This window comes from Leucoraja erinacea, chromosome 5, assembly GCF_028641065.1.
Source record: "Leucoraja erinacea ecotype New England chromosome 5, Leri_hhj_1, whole genome shotgun sequence".
Lineage (NCBI taxonomy): Eukaryota > Metazoa > Chordata > Chondrichthyes > Rajiformes > Rajidae > Leucoraja > Leucoraja erinaceus.
In genome coordinates, this window is record NC_073381.1 from 70345449 (window position 1) to 70373280 (window position 27832).

At 42.4% G+C, this 27832-nt stretch overlaps 1 protein-coding gene across 6 annotated transcripts in view; it reads right to left on the reverse strand.

Moving 5' to 3' along the window:
- Positions 1-27832, reverse strand: part of fbxl4 (F-box and leucine-rich repeat protein 4) — a 94024-nt gene that overhangs the window by 47847 nt on the left and 18345 nt on the right. For all 6 annotated transcript variants that reach the window (XM_055635864.1, XM_055635868.1, XM_055635863.1 and 3 more), the window contains one exon: positions 21048-21375. In XM_055635864.1, coding sequence (XP_055491839.1) covers positions 21048-21375 — 328 coding nt within the window. The remainder of the gene's footprint in view (positions 1-21047; positions 21376-27832) is intronic.

Here is a 27832-nt window from a genome sequence, read left to right on the forward strand (position 1 = left end):
GGTCCTTATTCACTCATTACTAATTAGCTGCATGGTTTTTCAGTGTGATTTAATTTCCAAGCTCTCTGTGGTAAGAGCGGGACATCAAGAAATAAATATTCTCCCTTTCAGTTCTAAACATTGCTCATGCCCCTCACATTGCTTTGAAACACAAGTGCACAAACAATAATTTGCCACTCTGAATTAAGTTCACCCCTTTCTTTAGCATTTCCATTACACAGTACCGATCACTGAGGGCACAGCAGTATAGTTGCTGCCTTACAGTGCCAGAGACCCGGGTTCAATCCTGTCTATGGGTGATGTCTGTACAAAGTTTATACGTTCTCTCCGTTACCTGCGTGGGTTTTCTCCAATATATTCAGTTTCCTCCCACACTCCAAATGCGTACAGGCTTGTAGGTTAATTGGCTTGGTATAAATGTAAAATGATTGTGTGTAGGATAGCGTTAGTGTGCGAGGATCGCTGGTCAGTGCAGACCCGGTGAGCAGAAGGGCCAGTTTCCGTGCTGTTTGTCTAAACTAAACTAAACTAATATAAACACACTGGATTTTTAACCGACTCATAACTTTGCTAAGGAAAACACTCAATTATTGGGACAGGCAGCATTTCTGGAGAGAAGGAATGGGTGACGTTTCAGGTCAAGACCCTTCTTTCCAGAAATGCTGCCTGTCCCACTGAGTTACTCCAGCATTTTGTGTCCACCTTCGATTTAACCAGAATCTACAGTACTTTCCTACACACTGAATTACTGGAGTCCACACGCTCCTGACCAGTGTAATACATTCCACTTGTGCTGTGAAAACAGGTCAGTTCAAGGTACACTCTGTCTTTCAAGCAAAGCAATGAAAAAAAATGTTCATTATAGTGAACATAAGAAAATCTTCAGGTCATGGGAAATTCACATGTAGTTAACACAGTAATTGTTATGCATTTCAAGGTATTTTAATCTGTTATTAATGATGGAGTTGGACAAAACAGTGAACAATTTGATGAAATCAATAGAAGTTTCATCCAACATAATTTCCAAATAGATTACAACATATTTGTTCCTGACAACAACTACATTATTACCAATTTCAAGGAATTCTGATGACATTAAAAGAAATGTGTCAAGGAGTTCAAATGATTCTGCCCCCCAAAATTATTCAACATTCCATGAGCCTTGATCAATTCAATGCAAATGTTTAAGTAGCAAAAATAAATAATTAAAAACAGGTGCACAAACTGACAGGCACAGTGCAATTTTGTTAAGACAATGTGTGGAATATAGTGCAAACAATGCAACTGCAAACATAATTAAAGTCATGTTAAAAATTCCTTCTACTTGTGAACAGAAATATAATACTTCCCATACAACTCGACATTTCCGATTTTATCACGTAATTCCGCGAGGCAATTTTGTTCTTAAATAAAGCAAAAGTATGTTTAAAAGGAGACCCTGGTGTGATATCCCTTCCCCTATTTGAGGGGCAACTCCACCACACCCTACCTTCCAATGTCCAGCAATGGAAGGACTCTAGACTGAGGTCCTCCCCCACAGATCCTTACCATTGGCGGCACCAAGCTTCAGTAGGTCCCTCAGCACGTACTCCTGCAGTCTGGAGCGGGCCGGTCAGCAACGTTCCCTGAAGGACCTTTCTGCACTCAGTCCAAGAGTTTTATTTTCTGAAGACTAGATCTATTGCATGTGAACGACGCTATATAAACCAGAACTCTGCAGAGGTATTACATAGGCCATAAAAAGTACTAAAGGGCCTGTTCCACGAGCATGCGACTCCATGCGGCAAGCGCGACCTAACGTGGTCGCTTGAGCCGTACGGCCTCGCGGGGCCGGTCCCACTTCGATCGCCGGAGCCGTATGGAGTTGTGTGGAGCTGGTCCCGACATCGCGCGGGGCTCCGAAAAATTGACCGTGTTCAAAAATTCAACGCGGCAATGGCCTGCCGGCCCGCAGCTGCCTTGATGCCATACGCACCGCATCAACGCCGTACGCAGCGTCTTGATGCCGTACGTCACGCGCAAACTTCCCGCGGACTTCTCTCGAACTTCACGTCACTCACTCGACCTCCGCGCGGCCCCCGCTTCTGGTTTGGTCGCGCTTGCCGCATGCAGGTCGCATGCTCGTGGGACAGGCACTTTTTGCAATCTGTAAGCTGATTGGCCACTTTGGGACAGGTTGCAGAGCTTTTCTTTTAGAAAAACAAACGTGTTAAGAAGATACTCCTGCCTGTGCCCTTGTGGCATTCGAATTTGTAGTATGATAAAAAAAACTGTCATGAGAATAAAAGACCCAAAGACTGAGGTTGCCTATTAGCACTCCATTGCCTAGAGGCAAGATACGATCTTCTGTCCCAAGAGTCATTATAGAACATCCTATTCTAATCCAGAAAATGTGGATTTTTTAACCTCTTTTCATTAACAAACTGTTACTTCCTAAATTCTCTTAAATCTTTAACAATACATCCTCTCATATTGTTGGTGTCCTGCATGGTCATATTTGTCCCTTTAACTAGGCTCAGTAAAGGACAATATAGACAATAGGTGCAGGTGTAGGCCATTTGGCCCTTCGAGCCAGCACCGCCATTCCCTGTGATCATGGCTGATCATCCACAATCAGTACCCCGTCCCTGCCTTCTCCCCATATCCCCTGACTATGCTATCTTTAAGAGCCCTATCAAGCTCTCTCTTGAAAGTATCCAGAGAACCGGCCTCCACTGCCCTCTGGGGCAGAGATTTCCACAGACTCACAACTCTCTGTGTGAAAAGGTTTTTCCTCATCTCCGTTCTAAACAGCTTACCCCTTACTCTTAAACTGTGGTCCCTGGTTCTTGACTCCCCCAAACATCAGGAACATGTTTCCTGCCTCTAACGTGTCCAAACCATTAAGATTCCCTCTCATCCTTCTAAATTCCAGAGTTGCAATTAAATGCATATGCAGCAACAAACTAGTGTATTTCCACTCAGAAGTGTGGTAATCAAATATCTAGATATTTGGCTTCTAATCCACTGGCAATCATTTGTTGAAATTTAGAAGCGTGTGGTTTACATTTATTTTCACAGATAAGGCAAGGAGGAATAAAGCACCTGAAATCTACTTAAAGTTTGAACTTCCTCTCAACGTGTTCTGAGTGCCATAGTTTCACTAATTCTCATCCGTAATTGGCAGAAGGGAAAAATATCATAATATGTAAGGTAGACAAAAATGCTGGAGAAATTCAGCGGGTGAGGCAGCATCTATGGGGCGAAGGAAATAGGCAACGTTTCGGGCCGAAACCCTTCTTGCCAATTTGTTCTATTAGGCGTTTAGCTCCCCACCCAACAATATCCCAAGGACTTGAATGTTGCAATTCAAACCAAAGATGAGTGTAGGTTTAATATCTGACAATTTTTGTGTCACACAATCCATTCTGTTTTTTTTTGCAATCTAGAGGTTAGCAAATGTGCTGTGCAAAATGTAGCGGAAAGCAGAAGAGAGAAAACAGGAAACCTAACATCCAGAGTAAGTATAACCCTGGAAGCTATAATAATGGAAGTGACATCAATACTCTTGGAAAAAAATCATGCAATTGAGCAGAATCAACATGGATCACGATATGGGAAATCACGGATGGCTAATCTACTGGAGTTTCTTTGTAGTTCTAGTGGAGTCTTGTAGGGGGCATATCAGGGGGAGGCAAAGGATGAGCCCGATTGGATTTTCAAAAGGTATTTGATATAGTCCCACACTGAAGGTGGGTGAACAAAATTAAACCTTGTTGATTTGGGGCAACATACTGGCATGGACTGAGAATTGGTGAGCAACTAAAAAAAAAAGAGCAATGTAGTTAATGATGAATGGGGTATGCAGGATTTGGTACATGCCCCAACCATTCAAAGGGTGTATTAATGATATGGCTGTAATATTTCTCCATTTACATGACATGACATGAAAGTGCTGGAATGTGGGTCATAATGAGGATATAAAGGGGCTTCACGTGGATATAGATAAGGTGTGCGAGCAGGCAAGAGAATGATGGGCGCAGAAGTGCCAGATGAATAATATGAGGTTATCCTCTTCATTGGAAATAAAAACAGAAATGGGAAAAGTTGGTTTATAGTTAACATGCATGTAGAGCAGCCAACTAAGAGAGGACCTTGTACTTCGACCTTCATTGTAAGTTCATTTGAGCACAAAAGATGGTTCACTGCAATTTTATCTGACCTTGGGGAGAATACATCTGCAGTATCATGGAGTAGCCTCACAAATATTCTAATCTCCTTACTATAAGGGGAGTCCAGCAAAGATTCATCAGATTGTGAAATGATGAGAGATTAAGTAGACTAGTCCCCCATCCTCCAAGAGTTCAGAACAATGAGAGATAACTTAACAGAAATGCACAAAATTCTTAGAGAGCTCAATAAGGTGGATACTGGGAAAATGCTTTCCTTTGCTAAGCAGCCATCAACTGAGGGGCACAGCCTCAGTATAAGGAATGGGCTATTCTGGACGAGAACTTGGAGATGTTTTCTACATGCAAAGGTTTGAATTTTCCACCCTGGAGTGCTGTAGAGGCAGAGTCATGGATTGCATCGTTGATTTCTGAATGTTAGAGCTATCAAGAGATAGAGGAATAGCACAGGAAATCAGTGTGTGAGTTTGAAGATTGGCCACGATTTGCTGAGTGGCACAGCAGGCTGGTGGGGGCCAAATGACCAGCTCCTGCTGATATTTCTATGTTCTTATGTTATGTTCTCATGATACGAGGACACCATAAATGGCGACCCTGTTAATTTAAAGCAGTGGACCAAACCCCATTACTTGAGCATGAAGTCCACTTTCATGGAGATAAAACTACTCTGGTCTCTCTGGCAGATTCTCTTTCCATTTCAGTGACTCCCTTTCCTCTAATGCATTCTGAATTTAGCTACTTTTCATCACTTTAACAGCGTTGCAGTTTCACACATCAGTGAGACCAAGAAGTGACGGTTCTGCAAGTTACCAAAGTGTCAAACAGAGCTCCCAGAGGCTAAGCCTTTTCACACTGGGATGATCTGTTAGCACTAACAGCTTGTATTAGACCCAGGCAAAGGGCAAACCTCAAGAGGGCACTAAAAATATGCAGAAGCCTATAACACAACCTGACAGTTTGACTTGTCAAGCTCTTGTTCTCAGCTCACTGGAAACAAATATTGCTTTCGATGCTGAAGTCCCACACATAATACACTAGAATAACCTCTTTAAAATCTGGTTTTCAAATCTTAGTGAACACTGACCGAATAAGAAATATTTAAAAGCTGGTAAACATAGCAACAGAGAAAATAGGTGCAGGAGTAGGCCATTCGGCCCTTTGAGCCAACACCGCATTAAAGATGATCATGGCTGATCATCCAAAATCAGTACCCCGTTCCTGCTGTTTCCCCATATCCCTTGATTCCGGTACGATTACCTAACTAAAAGAAAACAATTCAGCTTTATTCTGAATTCAGCCTTTATTCTGTCCCAGTCTGAAAAAGGGTCTCGACCCGAAACATCACCTATACCTTTTCTCCAGAGATGCTGCCTGAATCGCTGAGTTACTCCAGCTTTTTATGTCTATCTTCTGCCTTTATTTGTGGGAATTCTTACTCAAAATGCACAATTCTAAGCAAATGCTGTGCTGATATTGAGACTAAAGTGCTATGTTCAACATGCCCAATGCAGCGATTAATTTTAAAAATATCTGCGTTACATTAAACTTGCTTTTCATTACAATTTTTAAAGACAACAAATTAAATGGCAGTTTTGTTTCAGTCCAAAGAGGATCACGGCATGTGGAGAGATCGTAGATAACAGCAACAGATGCAAGATGGGACTGAAAATGTATGGCACGGCAGTAAGAATATACAGTGAGAAAATGCATGCGACATCAAGCTGGGCAGAAAACTGTATGACGGATTGTAAAAACTCTATTCTTGTTACAAATCTTTAATCATTGAAACTTGTCGCAATATGCAGTTGTTTTAATCCAGGTTTCACATATTAGTCCCTCTGTCCTCATCTAACCATGCAAACAAATCCACTTTGCCCAAAATTTCACCAGTGCATTTACCAATTCACAACTCACAATGTAAGTGACATTTGACTTTTATTATTTATCATGATTAATCACTACAGTTTAAGCAGAAATGAGAATGTGGTATAAGCATCTGCACCACACGTGTAAAGAGCGATGGGAGCGTTTTTCACATCGCCAGACTTGCCATAAAATAGATTTTAAGATGTTCTATATCGACTGAATACAGTTGCAATTAGCAGTGGAATCTGATAAATAACTCCACTCAGCAGAATGATCATAACTCATTTGCAACTTTGTCATTCATGAGTTATCGGGTCAGCTTCATCGGTGAAGATATTTATCAGGTTTCACTGCTGCCCTGTGACATATACTTATATTTATGCAATACTGTATGCTCAAGGTGTTTCCACCTGGGTCATTGGTTATGCATTTGCTTCACATATTTTATAACCTGGTTGGTGATTTATATAATGGATTATATTAAATTAACTACAATTTTTTTAATTGAATAGGACAGATTAATTTGATTTCCAAACTTCCTCCTAGTGTGGCAAGTTGCACATAAGATATTATAATATTAACACATAGAATACTCAGCAATTATTGAATGTAATGACCAGAAATGATAAAGTACAATACTAACTAAACAACATTTATAATTTGTCCCATAATTGATGATTAAAAAAAAAAAATTGTTATTTTATTTCAACCATGAAATAAGGGTACAATTTAAATTACTATAAAGAGAAGACATTTATGGATTTGCCAGACCATGGGAAGCTTTTCATGGGCTCAAATTGTCATAAGGATTTTTTTAAAGCCAGTCATAATAAATGAAAATATGTTAAATATTATGATTAATAACATTCCTGATAAGTAGCACTATATTATATAGATTTTCATTTCCCAGCAAGGAACTAGTAATATCTAGACAGTTGGTGGATTTCACAAGCAATGTTAGAATCAGTTAGAATGGTGTTTTTCAGGGTTATTTGTTGAGACATTGTGAATCTGTGTACAATACAGAACGAAATATGTCAACATCCTCCATTTATATATCCTTTATAACGGGTGATTCCTCCCAAGGCATCAGTGAATAATGAGGGATAAAAGACTATATTGAATGCCAGACAACTGCCTGAACAAACTCAAGAAGGATATTTAAGCTGTCTAGATCTTGTTAATTCAATTACATTACTTGGCTCACACATAAAGGAAGTTTCCAAAAAGTTGCAAAGCAATGGACGCAGATTCAATTGTAGCTTTCAAAAGGGAATTGGATCAATACTTGAAGAAAATAATTGCAGAGCTACAGAGAAAGGGCAAGGGAGTGAGACCAATGGCATATAGTTGGCATACACTCACAAAGCCTGCATTCTGGTTCTGAATTCTAGATGTAGACATTTGTACAGGATCACTCCCAGCTCTACTACTAGCATCTGCCAAAAAATACCACAGTAGCATTATTGAAACCAGGAGAGAGAAAACAAATCAGTAAGATTTGGGAGATAAAGGATTGAGGTTTTCTTATAATTTTAATTACAAGGTATGTGTGGATGATTTTTATCATAGGTTTATTTGCGTCTCTGCCTATACTTGGCTCAGTAAGACAAAATATGATGATTGTGCAGTGACAGTGGCGTTTAATCATAAAGGGGCAGTTTTATTTCTTATGCGTAAAGACAGGAGTGAGGAATTATCTGTGCTGCAGCAGTGAAATTCTACAGGTTCATCAGCAGGATCTGAGAAGGAACACAGTGCCCTCTGCCTTTGATCTGCTACGCAACGTTTTTTGAAACACGCTGAAAGCAGTTTTTAGGCTCAAAACACTTTCGCTCATTGCATCATCAAAAGCTAGACAGCCCTGTGATCTTTACATTTTCAAAGGTAGCTCTTTGACCATTTCCCCATCAGCTTGAGAAATACCATCTCTTGTAAAAGCACATAAATCCATCAATTTAATTTTTGGGTGTCAAAATGAGAGGTAAATACTTCCCCTACTCATTAGCAGTCTACAGTACTTCCTCTTCATAAACAAGTACCCGATTCAATGCAAAATTCAGCTCTTGTCCTCTCCAGTCTCAACGCTCATGTATATTTTGTCCACCAAACTTTTCTTAATGTTTTGCCATCTCTATTTGTAGCAGTACTTTGCATCCTATGCTGGTGGGTGATTGTTTAACTGGCAGAAGTCACCAAATCAATGCTTAGCAAACCGCAAATAACTTCGGGAGCCACACCAAATACACCCGACATATCAGAAGATCAACTGAGACGTCCAGGTAGATTAAATCAAATCACTTGCTGTGTTGGCCAGTAATACACATGTAGGTATCCGGTAGAGAGAGAGGTAAATCTCTTCTTCTGCCATGGCAACAAATAACTCACACAAACCATTCATATTCATTTGTACCCTACTACACAAATAGGGCATTTTTGTTTAGAACAATAAACATTTTTCCTACTTTAATCCAAAAGATAACAAATAGTTGCACTCAGGTTTATTCAAATAATAATCATAAAGTTTCAGGGAGGGGAAAAAACACAGAAAAAAAATTGTACATGTTTCCATGTTCAGCAGAAAAGTAAAGTTCCTTACAAAGCATACTAGCCAGTACTACTCACAACATTGTAGTGTTTGGGAGATTAGAATGTATATGAGCAAATTAAAGAGTCAAGAGGGTTTTATTATCATATGTTCTGAAACAGAACAATGAAATTCTAACCTGAAGCAACACAGTACATACGTAAAGTTTACAAGTTATAGGAGCAGAATTAGACTAGTCGGCCCATCGAGGCTACTCTGTCATTCAATCATGGCTGATCTATCCTTCCCGCTCAATCCAATTCTCCTGCTTTCTTCCCTTAACCCCTGACACCAGTACTATTCAAGAATCTGTCAATCTCCACCTTAAAAATATCCATTGGCTTGACGTCCACAGCCACCTGTGGCAATGAATTCCACAGATTCACCACCCTCTTGACTAAAGAAATTCCCCCTCTTCTCCTTTCTAAAGGAGTACTTTAGGAGTAACGATCTGCAGTGCTAGTGTTAGTTTGACAGCAAGGGCTGGTTGTAGAGTGTGGTGGCGAGATCTAAAAGATTGACTTTTGTACGAAACATCCACATCCAACAAAATGTAATCGACTGGACAACATTGCACAATATTTATATTCTGATCAGGGTCACAGACTTGAAATGCTGTTGCTTTCCTCATTGATGCTGCCCAACCTGTGCATTGGCTGCCTTTTTTCGTTTTTATCTATAAGATAATTTAACGCCGGCAGCTTTTGTTTTAAGAAATCCACGTGAAGCAGAAAATACAAAGTGCACTTTTCCTTCCCGTTTTATCAAATTTGGAATTGTGCTCCCAATTAATATAAATATCTGGAAGGAGCCCCTGGCACTCTGATTACCGGTTCTGAACCACCCATCTCTGGTAGGAACATGCCATCAGAACAGGAAACATAGAAAATTGGTGCAGTTGTAATTTGGCCCCCTCGTGTCAGCACCGCCATTCAATATGATCATGGCTGATCATCCAAAACCCCGTTCCTGCTTTTTCCCCATATCCCTTGATTTTGTTGGCCCTAAGAGCTATATTTACCTCTCTCTTGAATACTGACATACATCAAGAAGATAGACACAAAATGGTGGAGTAACTCAGCGGGACAGGCAGCATCTCTGGAGAGAAGGAATGGGTGACGTTTCGGGTCCGAATAAGGATCTCGACCCAAAGCATCACCCATTCCTTCTATCCAGAGATGCTGCCTGTCCCGCTGAGTTATGCCCCTGTCCCACTTAGGCGATTTTTTAGGCGACTACAGGCCTCGGTGGAGCCTGTATGGTCGTGAGTCGTCTCCTCAGTCGCCCAAGGAATCGTAGTGTTTCTCTGGTCGCCGCTGGATTTTGAAATGTTCTAAAGTTTTCGGCGGTGGTTGGCTTGACGCCAATGAGCGTAGCTTGACGTCTCCTGACGTGGGTGGCTGTCGTAGGTTGTCGCCAGGATGACGTAGGTTGTCACCGTTTCTGACCGGTGAATTCCGTTGGCGACTACCTACGTCAACTTACATCAACCAGCGACAGGTACCGCCGACTGAATTGTCTTACCTCGTCGTAGCTTGTCGCGGCTGGACGTAGGTTGTCGGAGGTGTGATCGTAGGTGGACGGCCTAACGGGTCGCCGGTTGCCGGTAACTTGCCATAGCTTGACGTTGACTAGGTGGTAGGTTATTGTAGACATTGTCGTAGGGTGGGCCAGACGCCGGTTTTTCGCCGACCTGCTCCAACTATGGCAGTCTATCTTTGGTGTAAACCAGCATCTGCAGTTCCTGCCTACAAACTCAGATTCAGCATACCACTGTTCATACTTAATCACAGACACAGTGCTCAGAATTAGAATTAGAATTAGATCCTTTATTTGTCATTGGAAACACACTGGACTAATTTTTCTTAAATCTTCATTTATCACAATTGTGAGTATATAACTTTCTCTGAGACTACTGCAAGTTATAATTATGCTGCAATAAAGCAATATTACACTTCGCTCAAAATAATCCTGGTTCGATGTGAAAATATATCAATAGCCCAGTTTTTCGCTCCCTCTGCAGTATGATACTGACAAATGTCGACACTGTACCTGCAGTTAAAGCTAGCACAACAAACTTCAGAAATCACAAAGCCAATACAGAACTATTTAGAGTCATAGCGTCATGCAACGTGGAAACATGCCATTCAGCCCAACTTCCCCACTCCGATCAACATGTCCATCTACACTAGACCTGAGAAAATTTAAAGATTTAAAAGTTACAAAATGGATTCAGCTGTAGATTTAGAAGCAATAAAATGGATGCTTTCACTTTGCTCCTATTACATTAGCAAGGCTAACAGAAATGTTTTCGCCATTCTTACATAACACTACTGAGATAACAGCACAAATACATGAATGTTTATATCATAGAGAAAAAACAATCAGGAGAATGTTTAGACTCTTGGCTCGTACTCTATAAGATTATAATATGCGCCAACCAGGTGAAAAATAAAAAATGCTTGATCTGCAGAAAAGTAGCTTCTTTAGCATAACCATATATGGGCTAACCGTTCCTCTCTCGGAAGAACCTGTCAATCTTAACAGGCAAGAGGCTATACAATGCTCTGTAAGATAAAGCATTGCTGAATTGCTGATTATTGAGGTATAAATATATCTGATTGAACATTACCTCTGTGCGTGGGGCTAGAGTGAGCCTGGATAGTCGGTATTTTACATAGTAAGAGTGACAGCCACACCCGCCTGAGTGAAATAAAGATTTTACCTCTTGATTACTAATTTTATTGTGTTTTTGTGTTTGAAGTGAAACGAACCTTAACAGCCCATATCCCTCTAAACCTATCCTATCCATTTGCGTCTCTAAATGTTTCTTAAACATTGCGATTGTTCCTGCCTCAACTACCTCCTCCAGCAGCTCCTTCCATACACCCCTTTGTGTGAAAAAGTAACTCTTCGGATTCCTATTGAATCCTTCCCCACCCTCACCTTAAACCTATGTCCTCTGGTTCTCAATTACCCTACTCTTGTCAACTGACTCCGAGTCCACCTTACCTATTCCTCTCGTGAAATTATGCACCTCTATATGATCACCTCTCATCCTCCTGCGCTCCAAGGAATAAAGCCCTTACCTGCTCAACCTCTCCCTGAAGCTTGGTCAAGTCCTGTAACATATAACCATATAACAATTACAGCACGGAAACAGGCCATCTCGGCCCTACAAGTCCGTGCCGAACAACTTTTTTTTCCCCTTAGTCCCACCTGCCTGCACTCATACCATAACCCTCCATTCCCTTCTCATCCATATGCCTATCCAATTTATTTTTAAATGATATCAATGAACCTGCCTCCACCACTTCCACTGGAAGCTCATTCCACACCGCTACCACTCTCTGAGTAAAGAAGTTCCCCCTCATATTACCCCTAAACTTCTGTCCCTTAATTCTGAAGTCATGTCCTCTTGTTTGAATCTTCCCTATTCTCAAAGGGAAAAGCTTGTCCACATCAACTCTGTCTATCCCTCTCATCATTTTAAAGACCTCTATCAAATCCCCCCTTAACCTTCTGCGCTCCAGTTTGTAACATGTTTGTAAATCTTCTCTACACCCTTTCCAGCTTGACAACATCTGTTGTCCAGTTGACTACCAATTAGCTCCTAAGGGTATGGTTTATTATTTTCAAGTGTACAGAGATACAGTGAAAACTTTGCTATTCTCACAAATCATACTGGTAAGTTCATTAAGGGGGCTGTGCAAGAGAGAAAAAGAAACAGAATGCAGAATATAATGTTGCAGATACACAGACAATCTTGTCAGACGCTAATAAAAAAGTAAAATATTGGAGATGTTGGGAATATGTCTGGACTACAGATCTCTTGGAATTTTAATATTTTGTGTTTAAAGGCGACTTGCAATAAAAATAACCTACAAACACACATTTTCTTCAACAATGGGATTGTTGTCCTTTGTATTTACAAAATGCAATAATGCATTTCTTTTAAATTCTCATTGCTATTCTTAAATTGAACTTTTTGGCAGCTATGGTAACCATCTCAGAGCTCGTTGGAGACTATTTTTATTAATATGATGCACCACAGAAATAGTAGTCATTTTACTGGAATAATTAAATGAGATCAATACCAGGAAAAGGTCATCCACATGACTACATAAACCACTCATTTTGTGTTATTTAACAAAACAAAAATTGTTTTAGGCATTTGTATTTTGGATGAAAAAATGAGGCTGATTCATGAAATTTCTCCTCCAAAAATAGGGATAAAGGGCATGAAAGTGGCTTAAGTTTATTGCAATACCATACCATATTCGTTATTTTACACAGGATTTCATACTAATGATACTAGTCTAACAAACTAATCATACAAGTCTTACAGATATCATCACAAAAGAACATAGAACTTGTTCTTGTACAGCACGGGAACAGATCCCTCAGCCCACAATGTTTGTGCCAAATACTATGAGTCATAGTCATAGAACGATACAGCTTGAAAATGGACCCTTCAGCCCAACTTGCCCACAACAGCCAACACGTCCCAGCTACACGAGTCCCATCAACCTGCATTTGGTCCATATCCCTCCAAACCCGTCCTATCCATGCACCTGTCTAACTGTTTCTTAAACATTGGGATTGTCCCAGCCTCAATTGCAACATGATCTCCCAATTTTTTACTCAATACTCTGACTGATGAAGGCCAATGTGCCAAAAGCCTTTTGGACCACCTTATCTACCTGTGATTCGACCTTCAAGGAACCATGCACTTGTACTCCTAGATCCCTCTACTCCACAGAGGCCTACCATTCACTGTGTAGGTCCTGCTAGACTTTCCAAAATGCAACACCTCATATTTATCTGTATTAAACTCCATCAACTTATGCCTAGCTGAACTGATCCAATCTGCCCGCACATGATCCATATCCCTCTCTTCCCTGCACTTCCATGTGCCTATTTAAAAGCCTCTTAAAAGCCATCACCCCTGGCAATGTGTTCCAGGCCTCCACCACCCTCTGTGTAAAGAACCTGCCCCACATAAGATCATAATGATAGGAGCAGAATTAGGCCATTCGGCCCATTAAGTCTACTCCACCATTCTATCATGGCTGATATATCTTTCCCTCCTAACCCCATTTTCCTGCCTTCTCCGCATAACTTCTGACACCTGTATTAATCAAGAATCTGTCTATCTCTACCTTAAAAATATCCACTGACGATCTCCACAGCCATATCTCCATTAAACTTTCCCCCTCTTACCTTCAAGCTAATCTCTCTGGAGTTGGACATTTTCATCTTGGGAAACATTTTCTGACTGTATACACTATTTATGCCTCTCATAATTTTATATACTTCTATCAAGTCTTCCATCAACCTCTGACTTTCCAGAGAAAGCAATGCAAGTCTATCCAACCCCTTCCTGTAGCCGAATCCCTCAAATTAAGGCAGCAATCTGGTAAACCTCCTCTGCACCCTCTCCAAAGCTTCCATATCCTTCCTGTAATGGGGTGACCAGAACTGCACTCAATACTCCAAATGCAGCCTAAACAAAGTCCTATAGAGCTGCATCATGACTGCCTGACTCTTATATTCAATGCCCCTAGCAATGAAGGGAAACATACAATATGCCTTCTTTACCACCCTATCTACTTGTGTAGCTCACCTTTAATGAGCTATGAACTTGGACTCCCTCTGCACATCAATTGTGTTAAGTGTCTTGCCATTAACTGTATCTGCACTCCTTACATTCAACCTCCCAAAGTGCAACACCTCGCACTTTCTCAGTTTAAACTCTATCTGCCATTTATCTGCCCATTTCTGCAGCTGATCTATATCCCACTGTTTCATTTGACAACCTTCTTCACTGTTTGCAATTCCTCCAATTTTGGTGTGGTCAGCAAACTTACTCACTAACCAATCTACATTTACACCTAGATCATTGATATATATCAAAAACAACAGAAGCCCCAGCACAAATCTCTATGGAACTCCACTGGCCACAGACCACCAGCCCAAATATCTACCTTCCACCTCGACCAGTCCATGGTCTTCTATGAATAAGCCAGTTCCGAATCCATACGGCCAGGTCATCATGAATCCCATACATCTTAATGTTATGATCAGCCTAGCATGAAGGACCTTATCAAAAGCCTTACTAAACTCCCTGTAATCAACATCCCCATTTTCATGCGCCTTTGTTCCCGCCTCACAAAAACTGAATTGTTAGTGAGACACAAATACATACTAAGCCTAATGCTGGCTATACTTAATTAGTCCATTGTCATCTAAATGGGAGTAATTCCTTTCTTAAAGAATTCTCTCCAATAGTTTCCGTACCACTGATGTGAGGCTCACCACTGATAGTTCACTGGATTCTCGCTACTTTCTTTCTTAAACAAAGGAACAATATTAGCCACTCTCCAGTCCTCCTCGACCTTGCCTCTGGCTAAAGAAACCAAGAACCATGCAAGGCCACTGCAATCTCCTCTCTTGCCTCACTCAATAACCTGGGATAGACCCCGTCAGGCCATGGGGACTTATCCACCTTAATGTTCTTCAAGAGCCCTAGCACCACCTCCTGCTCAATCTCAAACTGCCTTTGCATATCCATATTCTCCACAACTAGCTCACTGTCCTCCAAGTCCTTCTCATTGGCAAATACAGATGCAATGTACTCATTTAGTACCTCACCTACATCCTTTAATTCCAAGTATAGATTCCCTCCTTTTTCTTTGAGCTACTTTCTATCTACTTTCTCCCTGGTCACTCTCTAATTTTTACCATATGGATACAAAGCCTTGGGAATTTCCTTAATCCAACTTGCCAATGATGCAACCGCAAGAAATGCAACACCTGTCCATTCACCTCCCATCGACTCCATTCAAGGACCCAAGCAGTCGTTCCAGGTGCGACTAAGGTTCACCTGTATCTCTTCCAACCTCATCTACTGCATCCGCTGCTCTAGATGTCAGCTGATTTACATCGGTGAGACTAAGCGGAGGTTGGGCGATCGTTTCGCCGAACACCTCCGCTCAGTCCGCAATAACCTACCTGAATTCCCGGTGGCGCAGCACTTCAACTCCCCCTCCCATTCCCAATCCGACCTCTCTGTCCTGGGTCTCCTCCATTGCCAGAGTGAGCAACACCGGAAATTGGAGGAACAGCACCTCATATTCCGCCTGGGTAGCTTGCGTCCGGATGGCATGAACGAAAATGTATTTCGTTGTCTCTGTACTGTACACTGACAATGACAATTAAAATTGAATCTGAATCTGAACATTGAATTCTCCCAATTTTGCTAGCCCTTGCTGTCTCCTCCCCTTCCTTAACCCTCGAGCTGACTCCTCCCATCCCCCCCGCCCTCAGGCTCCTCCTCCTCCCTTTTTCCTTCCTTCTCCCCCCACCCCCCATCAGTCTGAAGAAGGGTTTCGGCCCGAAACGTCGCCTATTTCCTTCTCTCCATAGATGCTGCTGCACCCGCTGAGTTTCTCCAGCATTTTTGTGTACCTTGCCAATGATATTTCCTGGTCCCTTATAGCCTTTCTAATTTCCTGTCTGTATTCTTAAAGAGATTCAAAGATTGCTCCATTGATTTTTCCTTCTCAGGGAATTACATCTGTCATAGTGATAGGAGTAGAATTAGGCCATTCGGCCCATCACGTCTACTCTGCTATTCAATCATGGCTAATCTATCACTCCCTCCTAACCCTATTCTCCTGCCTTTTCCCCATAATTTCCCGACACCTGTACTAATCAAAAATCTATCTATCTCTGCCTTAAAAATATTCGCTGAGGGCCTCCACAGCCTTCTGTGGCAAATAATTCCACATTCACCACCCTCTGACTACAGACATTTCTCATCTCCTTCCTAAAAGAATATCCTTTAGTTCTGCTATGACCTCTAGTCCTACTCTCCCACCAGTGGAAACATTCTCTCCACATCTACTCTATCCAAGCCTTTCACTATTCTGTATGTTTCAATCAGGTCCCCCCCCCTCATTCTTCTAAACTCCAGCAAGTACAGGCCCAGTGCCTACAAACGATCATCATATGTTAACCCACTCATTCCTGGGATCATTCTTGTAAACCTTCCCTGGACTCTCTCCAGCACCAGCCCTTCCTCAAGACCCGAGATAGACTAGAAGGCGATAATAGGTAAAACCAGATGAAGGGTGAGGTGGGAAGATCAGCGGCAGAGGGAGAATGTGTGGTAAGAGGGGGGGTGATGAATTGTTGAGACAGATAGTCTGATTGATGATAGGCAGAAACAGACTCATCATCGATGTAGAACCAGATAAGGGAGGAATATGATTTCAGGATAAGCAATCTAAACAGTACTGTCCACATCTAAAGAGCACACAGGACCATAGTAGTTAAACCTATGCAAGTTCCTTTCTTCACTTTTTAATTATGATTTGGAGTATAGAAATTAGTATGCTTTATCAATTGAATTCCATTCAGAATTGCTTCATATAGCATTGAACTCGATGGCTCACCTACTAGGTTTTGTTTTGGAAGGAAAGTAAAATTAAAATCATAAAGTCGTAGAGTTGAACAGCAGCAAATCGTCCCTTTGACCCAACTTATCCATCCTGGTCAAGTTTATATTATAAAAATGATCACTGGCCACATAGACAAATGCTCAGGAATAGTTTCTGTTGTAGTACCCAGTGAATTCATAAAATGAACAAACTGATCAGAACTTAGTACAATGAACTTGCAGGAATATATTATACTTTGGAGAATCAAAAAATAAATTTGTTGATGCAAAATCCAGGTTACTCACTGAATATAAAGTTAAATTAATTTGTATTTGTTTGGTCCTGATAAAAACAGCAAGCCTGCACTTGCCTTGTGTCTAGCCAATGGATTTAAAACAAAGGAAGCCACTCTTACTTTAACGCGAGTTCAGCTGTGAAAGACACCAAAAGTACCCTTTTATTTCAGATGGGGGGAAATCAATACCTTGGGTATTCAGGAAGTTGCATGGAGGTTGACATCAGTTTCCTTAACTCACCTGATTAGATTATGGGAGAGGCGTATATCACCCCTCAGTAAGAGTACCAACCACTTGTAGATCAGGAACAAATCACAAAAGCGGCACTGGCAAAAGTCACTCTTTATTGGTTGATTCTGTGATCAAGGTTCGAAATTAGAACATGCTCCAAACAACCAAAGTTCTTGGTTAAAAATGTTTGAATATTATATCAATGTTTAATCCCCAAGGAATGTAAATTGGTTGGTGGGGGCGCTGCAAGACGGCTGCCAGCAGCGTGCTCATTATTTCTACTTTTATTTTTTTGGTGCGTCTCGTGTTGGTTTAGGTGTCTCTCAGGGAAAGGGGGGGAACCATTTTTAGTCGCATCCTCCACGGAGATGCGACGTTTTCCATGACGCCTCCCTCACGGCCTAATACCATGGATTGGAGCGGCCTTTCCCAGAGTCGGGCCCGGAGCATCAGCTCAGCAGGCGCATTGAACTGGTGAGATCCATGGGAATGGGGGGTTGGTGGGGGTCGCCAGAGAGAGGCGTGGCTGCAAGACGGCTCGCAGCGTGCTCATTATTTCTAGATTTTTGGTGCGTCTCGTGTTGGTTTAGGTGTCTCTCAGGGAAAGGGGGGGAACCATTTTTAGTCGCATCCTCCACGGAGATGCGACGTTTTCCATGACGCCTCCCTCACGGCCTAATACCATGGATTGGAGCGGCCTTTCCCGGAGTCGGGCCCGGAGCATCAGCAGCAGGCGCAGTGTGAACTAGTCCATAGCGGAGCAGGCGAACCCTTGCCGGGGGTCGCCAGAGAGGAGTGCTCCGATCGCTGGCCTGGTGACTTTGACATCGTGGGGCTGTGGTCTGCAGAGCTTCTAGCCGCAGGCATGGTGTGGACTTACCATCCGGTGTCTGGGATCCCTTGCCAGGGATCACCAGAGAAGGGCTCTGACCGCGGCCTGCGGCCTATAACATCCTGATGCCGCGGTCTCTGGTAGGAAAGTGCCAAGTCGGGACCTCCAAACCGCGGAGTGTGTTCGATCGTCCCGACGTCGGAGTTTTGATCATCCCGATGAGAGGGCCAGTACATCGCGCTGTCTGTAGCGGCGACTACGGAAGGTTCATGGCTCCGGACACGAGTGAAAAGGAGGGCTGGCTGAACTTCGTAGCCTTCCACCCAGAGAAGAATGCGGTGGTGGATGTTTGTGTTAAATTCTATTGTGTATTGTGTGTTCTTTTTAAGTGTATCGCTGCTTGCAAATTCTTTTCACTGCACCTTCGGGTGCACGTGACAAATAAAATTGACTTTGACTTTAATTACAAAAAATTCTTACGCAGTCATTTAATTCTGCAGCAGTTTCCAATTTATGCAGGGATATTTACCTAACAATATGAGTACTTTCCTTCTCTTTATAATTCAAACAATGCAAAGTTTATACAGGTGCACAACCTTTTATCCGGAGTTCCGGAAACCAAAAAGCTCCGAAAACCGGACATTTTTTCCAGGATGTCGTCTGCACACCAAAGCTCGCGTTTGGCGCCAAACTTGACCCGAAACGACCCACGGTCAACCCAGGTCTGTACTACTGTAGCGGCTGCCTCCTCCCTGGAGACCGGGGAGACACTTAAACATCTGTAAATCATTGCCTAAATGTTAGTCAGTTAGTTTGGAGGGCTTTTATGTGGAGGGGGGGGGGGGGGGGGGGGGTGAAGGGGGAAACTTTAATTCTTAGTCCCCTACCTGGTCGGAGAGGCGGGGAGCGGGCAATGCCTTACTGGGTTGCCGTGCAGTAAGCTCCGGAGCGCTGTGGCCACCGACTCCCAACATCGCGGAGCTGGGGCTGCGGGCGTCCGGCCGCGGGCGGTGCCGGTTGTAGCTCCAACCCCGGCAACTCTACCCCTGGCTGCGCGGCGCTCCAAATCCAGCGCGGCCCGCGGCCGGACGCCCGCAGCCCCAGCTCCGCGATGTTGTGTGTCAGCGGCCACAGCGCTCTGGAGCTTACTGCACGGCGACCCGGTAAGGCATTGCCCGCTCCCCACTGGTATCCTAGCGCTGCGGCCGCCGACTCCCAACATCGCCGAGCTGGGGCTGCGGGCGTCCGGCCGCGGGCGGTGCTGGATTTGGAGCGCCGCGCAGCCAGGGGTAGAGTTGCCAGGGTCGGAGCTCCAACCGGCGCCGCCCGCAAACCCCAGCTCCGCGATGTTGGGCGTCGGCGGCCACAGCGCTCCGTAGCTTATTGCACGGTAAGGCATTGCCCGCTCCCCACCTCTCCAACCAGGTAGGGGACTAAGAATTAAAGTTTCCCCCTTCACCCACCCCCAACCACATAAAATCCCTCCAAACTAACTGGCTAACATTTAAGCAATGATTTACAATGATTCCCCGGTCTCCGGGGAGGGGGCAGCCGCTCCAGGCTTTTCAAGCCGCCCGCGCTACCTACCTAATCTACGCTAAAAATCTTCCATTCGGAAATCCGAAAAATTCCGAAATCCGAGAAGTGTCTGGTCCCAAAGCTTTCGGATAAAAGGTTGTGCACCTGTACCTAAACAATAATTTGTGTGATTATTATAAATTTGATTTTAATAAATTGATAACCCAATTTTAAACACTTTGCTACACTAGTTCAAAATACTTACTTACTAAGATGGTGTCTCTACAATTTTCTTTAAAAAAAAATTAAAAAGGTTAGAAGGACAATTCCGTGACCTAAAACTATGTCCAGTGTTGAAGTATAAATCTCACGTGTGTCTACTGCATCATCCACTAAGTTGCCATTAACCAGATTGAAAGACAGATAGTAAAAAAAAAACGTTTCAACACCAAAATAAAATCTCATATCTCATGGGGTTAGACAAAAGAATTGATAATGGCCTGGGAATCAAATTAATAAAGGGGCTGTCCCCCTGCGGCAACCTAATCTGCGAGTTTAGAAGAGTTTGCCCTCGACTCAAACTCGCAGCATGGTCGACACGTGGTTCTAGGAGGTCCTATGAGGTTACTGGAACTCTCCTTCACGCTCGATGGAAGTTCCCGTATACTCGCGGCCTCAGCTAGATCACGGAAAATTTTTCAGCAACTGTGCAGCCGTCTTTTACCTTCCTCTTCATCACGGGTGTGAATTTCAGACAGCTCTCCCCCGCTTTCCCTGGCCCCCGCCTTTGCAATGTGTTTGTGTGTGTGTGTCCGCGGTCGGTCGATCCAGCTCGCAGTTTCATCGCAGACAGTCGATCCAGCTCGAGGATTTCCAGGCGAGTGCCCTCGAGCTTGAAGGTCGAAGACACTCTTCTGAACTTGCCGATTTGGTCACCGCAGTGGGACAGGCCTTTAACTAATTTATGTAGTTAAGACCTAGAATTCCCCAAAATTCTGAATATAATGTGGATTATTTATGAAGTCTAAAATAACATAATAATTAATTAAATCCAAATCTAAATCTAAAACTATTTGTAAAGCAAACCATTAGCATAATTCTTACCTCATAAGGCAATTTTTCAAAGTAACCATTCTTGGTAGATTCTGTCAAGGTTTTTCCACTGAACTGTTCATTGAAGAACTCTATGCTATGATCTTCCTTGTCATCATCTTCCAGATCTAACATGGATGGTTTATGTAGGGGAAGTAATCTATCCCTGACACCATGCAGCAGGACAGCATCCAATTCAGTATAGTATTCTAGCAGCGAACTGTTCAATTCCAGGCGAATAAGGTTTGTGGTGAAGTTAATTTGTTTAATGCTTGGCGTAAATTGGCGAGCTTGTAAGATATTCACTTTCCCAGGGTCCCCTGCCCATAGAGTTTCCCATCTGTAGGTACACAAAACATTAAGGAGAACTCAGCCGGTCTCATAATGAAAGTGTTTATTCATACAACATATTCAAATTCTTTTCACTCTCCTACTTCAAAATGTATGATAACCGGAATCGCACAAACATCCTACAACAATTAATTAATAATTCCTAAAGAGCACAATCCCTGCTATAAATGTTGTTTATGTAGTGGACCGCTGGATAGGAGAATGGTGGTTTACCAATTTGAAGTAAATAAAAGTGCATTTGTTTTGTCAGCACTGCACCTTATCCTAAAAGTTCTCTTTTTAATATTCCCAAGAACATGTTGGTCAAATTTATTCCCAAAAGCACTTGGTTTAGCTTAGAAATACAGTGCAGAAACAGGCCCTTCGGCCCATTGAGTCCGCACGACCAGCTATCACTTTGTACTCTACCACCATCCTACACACTAGGGACAATTTACAATCGTTACCGTGACCAATTAACATACAAAGCAGTACATCTTTGGAGTGTGAGAGGAAATCAGAGTACCCAGAGACAACCCACGTGGTCACATGGAAAACGTACAAAACTCCGTATCGACTGCACCTGTAGTCAAGATCGAACCAGGGTCTCTGGCACTGTAAGGCAGCAACTCTACCGCTGCACTACTGTGCCACTCTTTTTTCACCTTTACTATTATTTAACATATAAAGCTCCCTACTCATATGGTCCCATGACTTGTACAAGACAAAAACTTTACACCAAAAAGTGAACTGCATCTTATCGGCATGTTTTACTTATCCATCCCAATGGTACTGTTTTGCCCTCTCAATGACTATCAAAGGTGACACTAACTTCTCGTCAACAGTGATTAGAAAACTTTATCATTTAGGTTCCCACAGGCACAGCGGTAGAATTGCTGCCTTACAGAAGAAGGGTCTTGACCTGAAGAAGGGTCTTGAACCGAAAAGTTACCCATTCCTTCTCTCCAAAGATGCTGCCTGTCCCGCTGAGCTACTCCAGCTTTTTGCGTCTATCTTCGGTTTAAACCAGCATCTGCAATTCCTTCCTACACAGTGCTTAATCTTCACAGGGTCTCCCAATCAAGTTTTGGATGCCCTCAACCTGCAAATTTGACCTAATAGATCTGAATAGGCCAAATGCAAGGAAATGGGCAAATCAAGAGTGCCAGCAAGGGAGGACAAATCCTGGGTTCTGTAATTCTCAAAGTAGAAGCCATCATAACAGAAAAATACTTTCCTTTGTGCAATATCTGTATGCAGATGGACCACCCAAATTTCACTTGGAACTCTATCTATGTTAAATCATATGATACATCAGTGCTTTTTTCCAAATTTCACACCTTAAAGTCGTAGCTTACTGAAAACAAATTTGGGACTTGCTCTAATATTTCGGACACAAATTTCAACCATAAAATGTAAGCAAATCAAAATGGTCCTACTTAAAGCATGTGAATTTACGCATAAAGATTCAAAACTCATGTTGTTTTCAGCACGACCAAAAGTCAGAGTGATGACTAATTGGAATGGTAGAATTCAGAATCCATACTCACTTATACCTATGCAATTAATAAAGAATAATAACGATGCTTACAATGCACCACTTACACATGGAGATCACCTTTTACTAAGAGCAACGGTACTAAGATCATCAACGTGGGCAATTAACAGTATATGATTGATGTTAGATGGATGCACAGAAAAGTCAAGCAGCATCCTTGGGGAGAGAGAAACAGAATCAATGTACTAGGTCAAGGACCATTCATCAGTTTCTATCCCCATGGATGCTGCCTGACCTGCTGAGCACTTCCAATGTTGTCTGTTTTCGTTTTGGATGCCCAGCATCTGCTCTGATTCCCTGTTTGTCAGCCCCAATTACTAAAATTAGTTCTTAATTTATGCAATCTCTGCAAAACATGTCTCTTTTTTCTACATCATGCTGCCTTTTGGTCCCTGACAGATAAGTTTTCAGCAGTGTTAATAGAAATAATGAATTTTAAATCATGACACTAATGGGTATTATAATTACAGATAATCGGTTGTAGCTTTTTAAAATATTTTAAAGCAATTAATAGTTTCCTGTATTCTTCCCAAAAAGAGATGTACTTAGAAATGGTGATGATAGTCAACTGAGGTAATCCTAGAATATCTCATCTTCACCCACAAGTTAATTTAATTGCATGTACATAGCACATAGAACAGTACAGCTCAGAACAAGCTTTTTCGCCCACAATGTTTGATCTCATCAGCCTGTACATGATACCTATTCCTCTATTCCTGGCACTCCCATGCGCCACTATTGCAACCGCCTCCTCCCCCACCCCAACAATGTGATCCAGGCTCCTATCACTCGGTACAAAACTTGCCCCGCACATCTCGATTAAACCTTCCCCTTCTCTCATAGCTAAGGCATCTAATGTTGGACATTTCCACCCTGGGAAAAATATATTATAATCTGCAGAGATCACAACACAGATCCCTGCAGAACTCCACTGGCCACAGACCTCCAGCCAGAACATCTACCTTCCACCACAACTCTCTTCTTTGAATAAACCAGCTCTGAATCCATTCAGCCAAGTCACCCACTCCCAACACACGAGGGGGCAATTTACAGAGGCCAATTAATCTACAAGCCCACGTCTATGGGATACGAGAAGAAACCAGAGCACCCAGAGGAAACCCAAGCGGTCACAAGGAGAATGTGTAAACTCCACACAAACAGCACTCAAGCACAGGATTGAATCCGGGTCTCTGGCATTGCAAGGCAGCAGCTCCACCAGCTGCACCACTGTGTCGCCTAGTGATGGTCCGCAGTAATGATCTTAACAAAGGTAGGAGTAAAAATCACAGTCAAAGCCCCATTCTATCAATTCCCCCCAAGTGTCAGGCCCACTGGCAATGCCAGTATCTGTTATCCATCACGGGAGGAATCTCCTCCTAAATAACAGTAGGTATTATTAATCAGGAGAGAAACCCCTGTTTAATCCTTTCTCTTTAAACCCCCAGGTAACAGGATTGATTGAATCCTCCCAGTTCTTTCAAACAGGAAATCAGGAATTATATGAAACCTGAGTTTGCTTTCACTGACCAAAGGAAGCAAATTTCATAAAAATCAGTCTGAAATAGGGTCTCGACCCGAAATGTCACCCATTCCTTCTCTCCAGAGATGCTGCCTGTCTCGCTGAGTTACTCCAGCATTTTGTGTCTATCTTCTAAGCAAAATTCATACCTTGTTTGGATGATTTGCTTCACCATGCCACAGGTGGGCAAGATGTGACAAGCTACAAATGAAACTTCCCTTATTAATGTTACAAACACTTAACTAGGAAAGTTAAAGAAAGCTTTTGGTAAAGAAAGCTTTTGGTATGCTAGCCGTTATAAATCAGAGCATTGAGTATAGAAGCTGGGATGTAATGTTAAAATTGTACAAAGGGAGACCAAATCTGGAGACCAAATTTTGGTCGCCCAATTATAGGAAGGATGTCAACAAAATAGAGAGAGTACAGAGGAGATTTACTAGAATGTTGCCTGGGTTTCAACAACTAAGTTACAGAGATAGGTTGAATAAGTTAGGTCTTTATTCTCGGGGAGCGCAGAAGGTTAAGGGGGGACTTGAAAGAGGTCTTTAAAATGATGAGAGGGATAGACAGAGTTGATGTGGACAAGCTTTTCCCTTTGAGAATAGGGAAGATTCAAACAAGAGGACATGACTTCAGAATTAAGGGACAGAAGTTTAGGGGTAACATGAAGGGGAACTTCTTTACTCAGAGAGTGGTAGCGGTGTGAAATGAGCTTCCAGTGGAAGTGGTGTCGGCAGGTTCATTGGTATCATTTAAAAATAAATTGGATAGGTATATGGATGACAAGGGAATGGAGGGTTATGGTACGAGTGCAGGCAGGTGGGACTAAGGGAAAAAAGTTGTTCGGCACGGACTTGTAGGGCCGAGATGGCCTGTTTCCGTGCTGTAATTGTTATATGGTTAGGAAATAAATTACTACAGGTAGTATGTGTTATTCTAAAATACAGATTAAATTATAACTGCACTCCTGCCCTTTAACACTGGTGGCTAACATTAATTCAGCTGGCAACTGGAAAATTCTATTTGTACATTCAACTGTGATATATGCATTTATTCAATAAACAATAGGTGCAGGAGTAGGCCATTCGGCCTTTCAAGCCAGCACCGCCATTCAATGTGATCATGGCTGATCAAGATGAGTTAAAGGTTTCCAATCAACTAGTTTTGAATTTTCATTGCAAATACAGCAATTTCGTCGATTTTTTAAAATGTTATGATCAAATCTTTTTCAAACATAACATCTGATGACAGTATAAAACTAAAATAATTTAAAGATTTCAAAAATATATATTCATAAACAAAATCTATATGTGCATAGATTATTTGGCAAAATGTTTCCAGCAGTTTCCTTCTATTTATTGACAGGATTTGGACTGCTGGCATCATCAATGTTCACTGTCTTTCCGGTCTGAAGAAGGGTTTCGGCCCGAAACGTTGCCTATTTCCTTCGCTCCATAGATGCTGCTGCACCCGCTGAGTTTCTCCAGCTTTTCTGTGTAACCTTCACTGTCTTTCCCCTCAGTTCAGGGACAATTAAGATTCAACAACATTGATGGTTGTAGACTCACACGAACATCAGCTCTGGCCTGGAAAGATTTCCTTCCCTAAAAGATGTTAGTGAACCTGATGAGCTTTTGAAGGAAGGAACTGCAGATGCTGGTTTACACCAAAGATAAGACACAAAATGCTGGAGTAACTCAGTGGAACAGATGCTGCCTGTCTCGCTGAGTTACTCCAGCATTTTGTGTCCATCTTCCAACTTTTGGATTAGGTTGACACATGGTCACCAGTTCTTCTAATGATCTCTTTTGTACTGTGGCAAGCAAAGCTTACCTTTCTTTTAAACAACAAACAAAGTATAACAAAGTACATACAGAACCACAGGTTTTCCATCGAAAAGATGCATATGATGATCAGGTTTGGTCGCCCCATTGCAGGAAGGGTGGAGGCGTTAGAAAGGTTGCTGAGGAGGTTTACCAAACAATCACCTTACAGTCTGAAGAATGGGTCTGACCCAAAACTTCACCTATTCCTTTTCTTCAGAGATGCTGCCTGACCTGCTGAGCTACTCCAGCATTTTGTGTCAATCTTTACCAAAATTATGCCTGGATTTTGAGGTATTAGCTACAGGGAGGGGTTGGACAGACTTGAATTGTTTTCTCTGGAATGCTGGAAGTTGCGAGAAAACCCGATAAAAGTATATAACATTACGAGAGGTATAAATAGAGTAGAGGCTCAGAATCCTATATCCAGTATGGAAAATTCAAATACTAGAGGGATTAGTTTTAAAATAAGAGGAACAAAGATTAAAGGAAATGTTTTTGATTTTTTTTGCACAGAGGGTGGTGAGTGCCTGGAACGAGCTGCCGGGGGTGATGGTGAAAGATGGATGTAATTTAAAAAACTTTTGGATAGGCATGTGATATCTGGGGAAAAGAGGGATACGAAACAGAGAGCAGCCCTGAACTGCTAGCTACCTCATTAGAGACTCTAAAACTATCTTTGATCAGATTTTACTGGCTTTATCTTGCACTAAATGTTATTCACGATATAACCATATAACAATTACAGCACAGAAACAGGCCATCTCGGCCCTTCTAGTCCGTGCCAAACACGTATTATCCCCTAGTCCCATCTACCTGCACGCAGACCATAACCCTCCATTCCTTTCCCGTCCATATACCTATCCAATTTATTTTTAAATGATAAAATCAAACCTGCCTCCACCACTTCCACTGGAAGCTCATTCCACACAGCTACCACTCGCTGAGTAAAGAAGTTCCCCCTCATGTTACCCCTAAACTTTTGTTCCTTAATTCTCAAATCATGTCCTCTTGTTTTAATCTTCCCTACTATCAATGGAAAAAGCTTATCCACATCAACTCTGTCTATCCCTCTCATCATTTTAAAGACCTCTATCGTCCCCCCTTAACCTTCTGCACTCCAAAGAATAAAGACCTATCTTGTTCAACCCTTCTCTGTAACTTAGGTGCTGAAACCCAGGCAACATTCAGTAAATCTCCTCTGTACTCTCTCTATTTATTGACATCTATATTACTAAAAGTCTGATCTTGACCGCTTTTGGCCCACTGTGCTGCGATATCTGAGAGAACGCCGCCACCTACGGCCATCACCTTTGGCCACCTCACTCAGAGGCCCCCTCCGCCTTCCGGGACCAGAGGATTTTTCCCATCGATGAAAAAATCAGAGAGATATTAATGGGTTTTTTTTTAATTCGCCATTCTCTCTGCTGCCCCTGCTGGCAGCAGGGGGGAGGGACTATAAAGGCCGGAAGTGTAGTCCCTCGCTCAGTCTCTGCCAGACCCTGGAAGCAAGAGGGTCACGGCTCTCTGAGCTGCGAATAACACTGAATGCACCTCTACTACACGG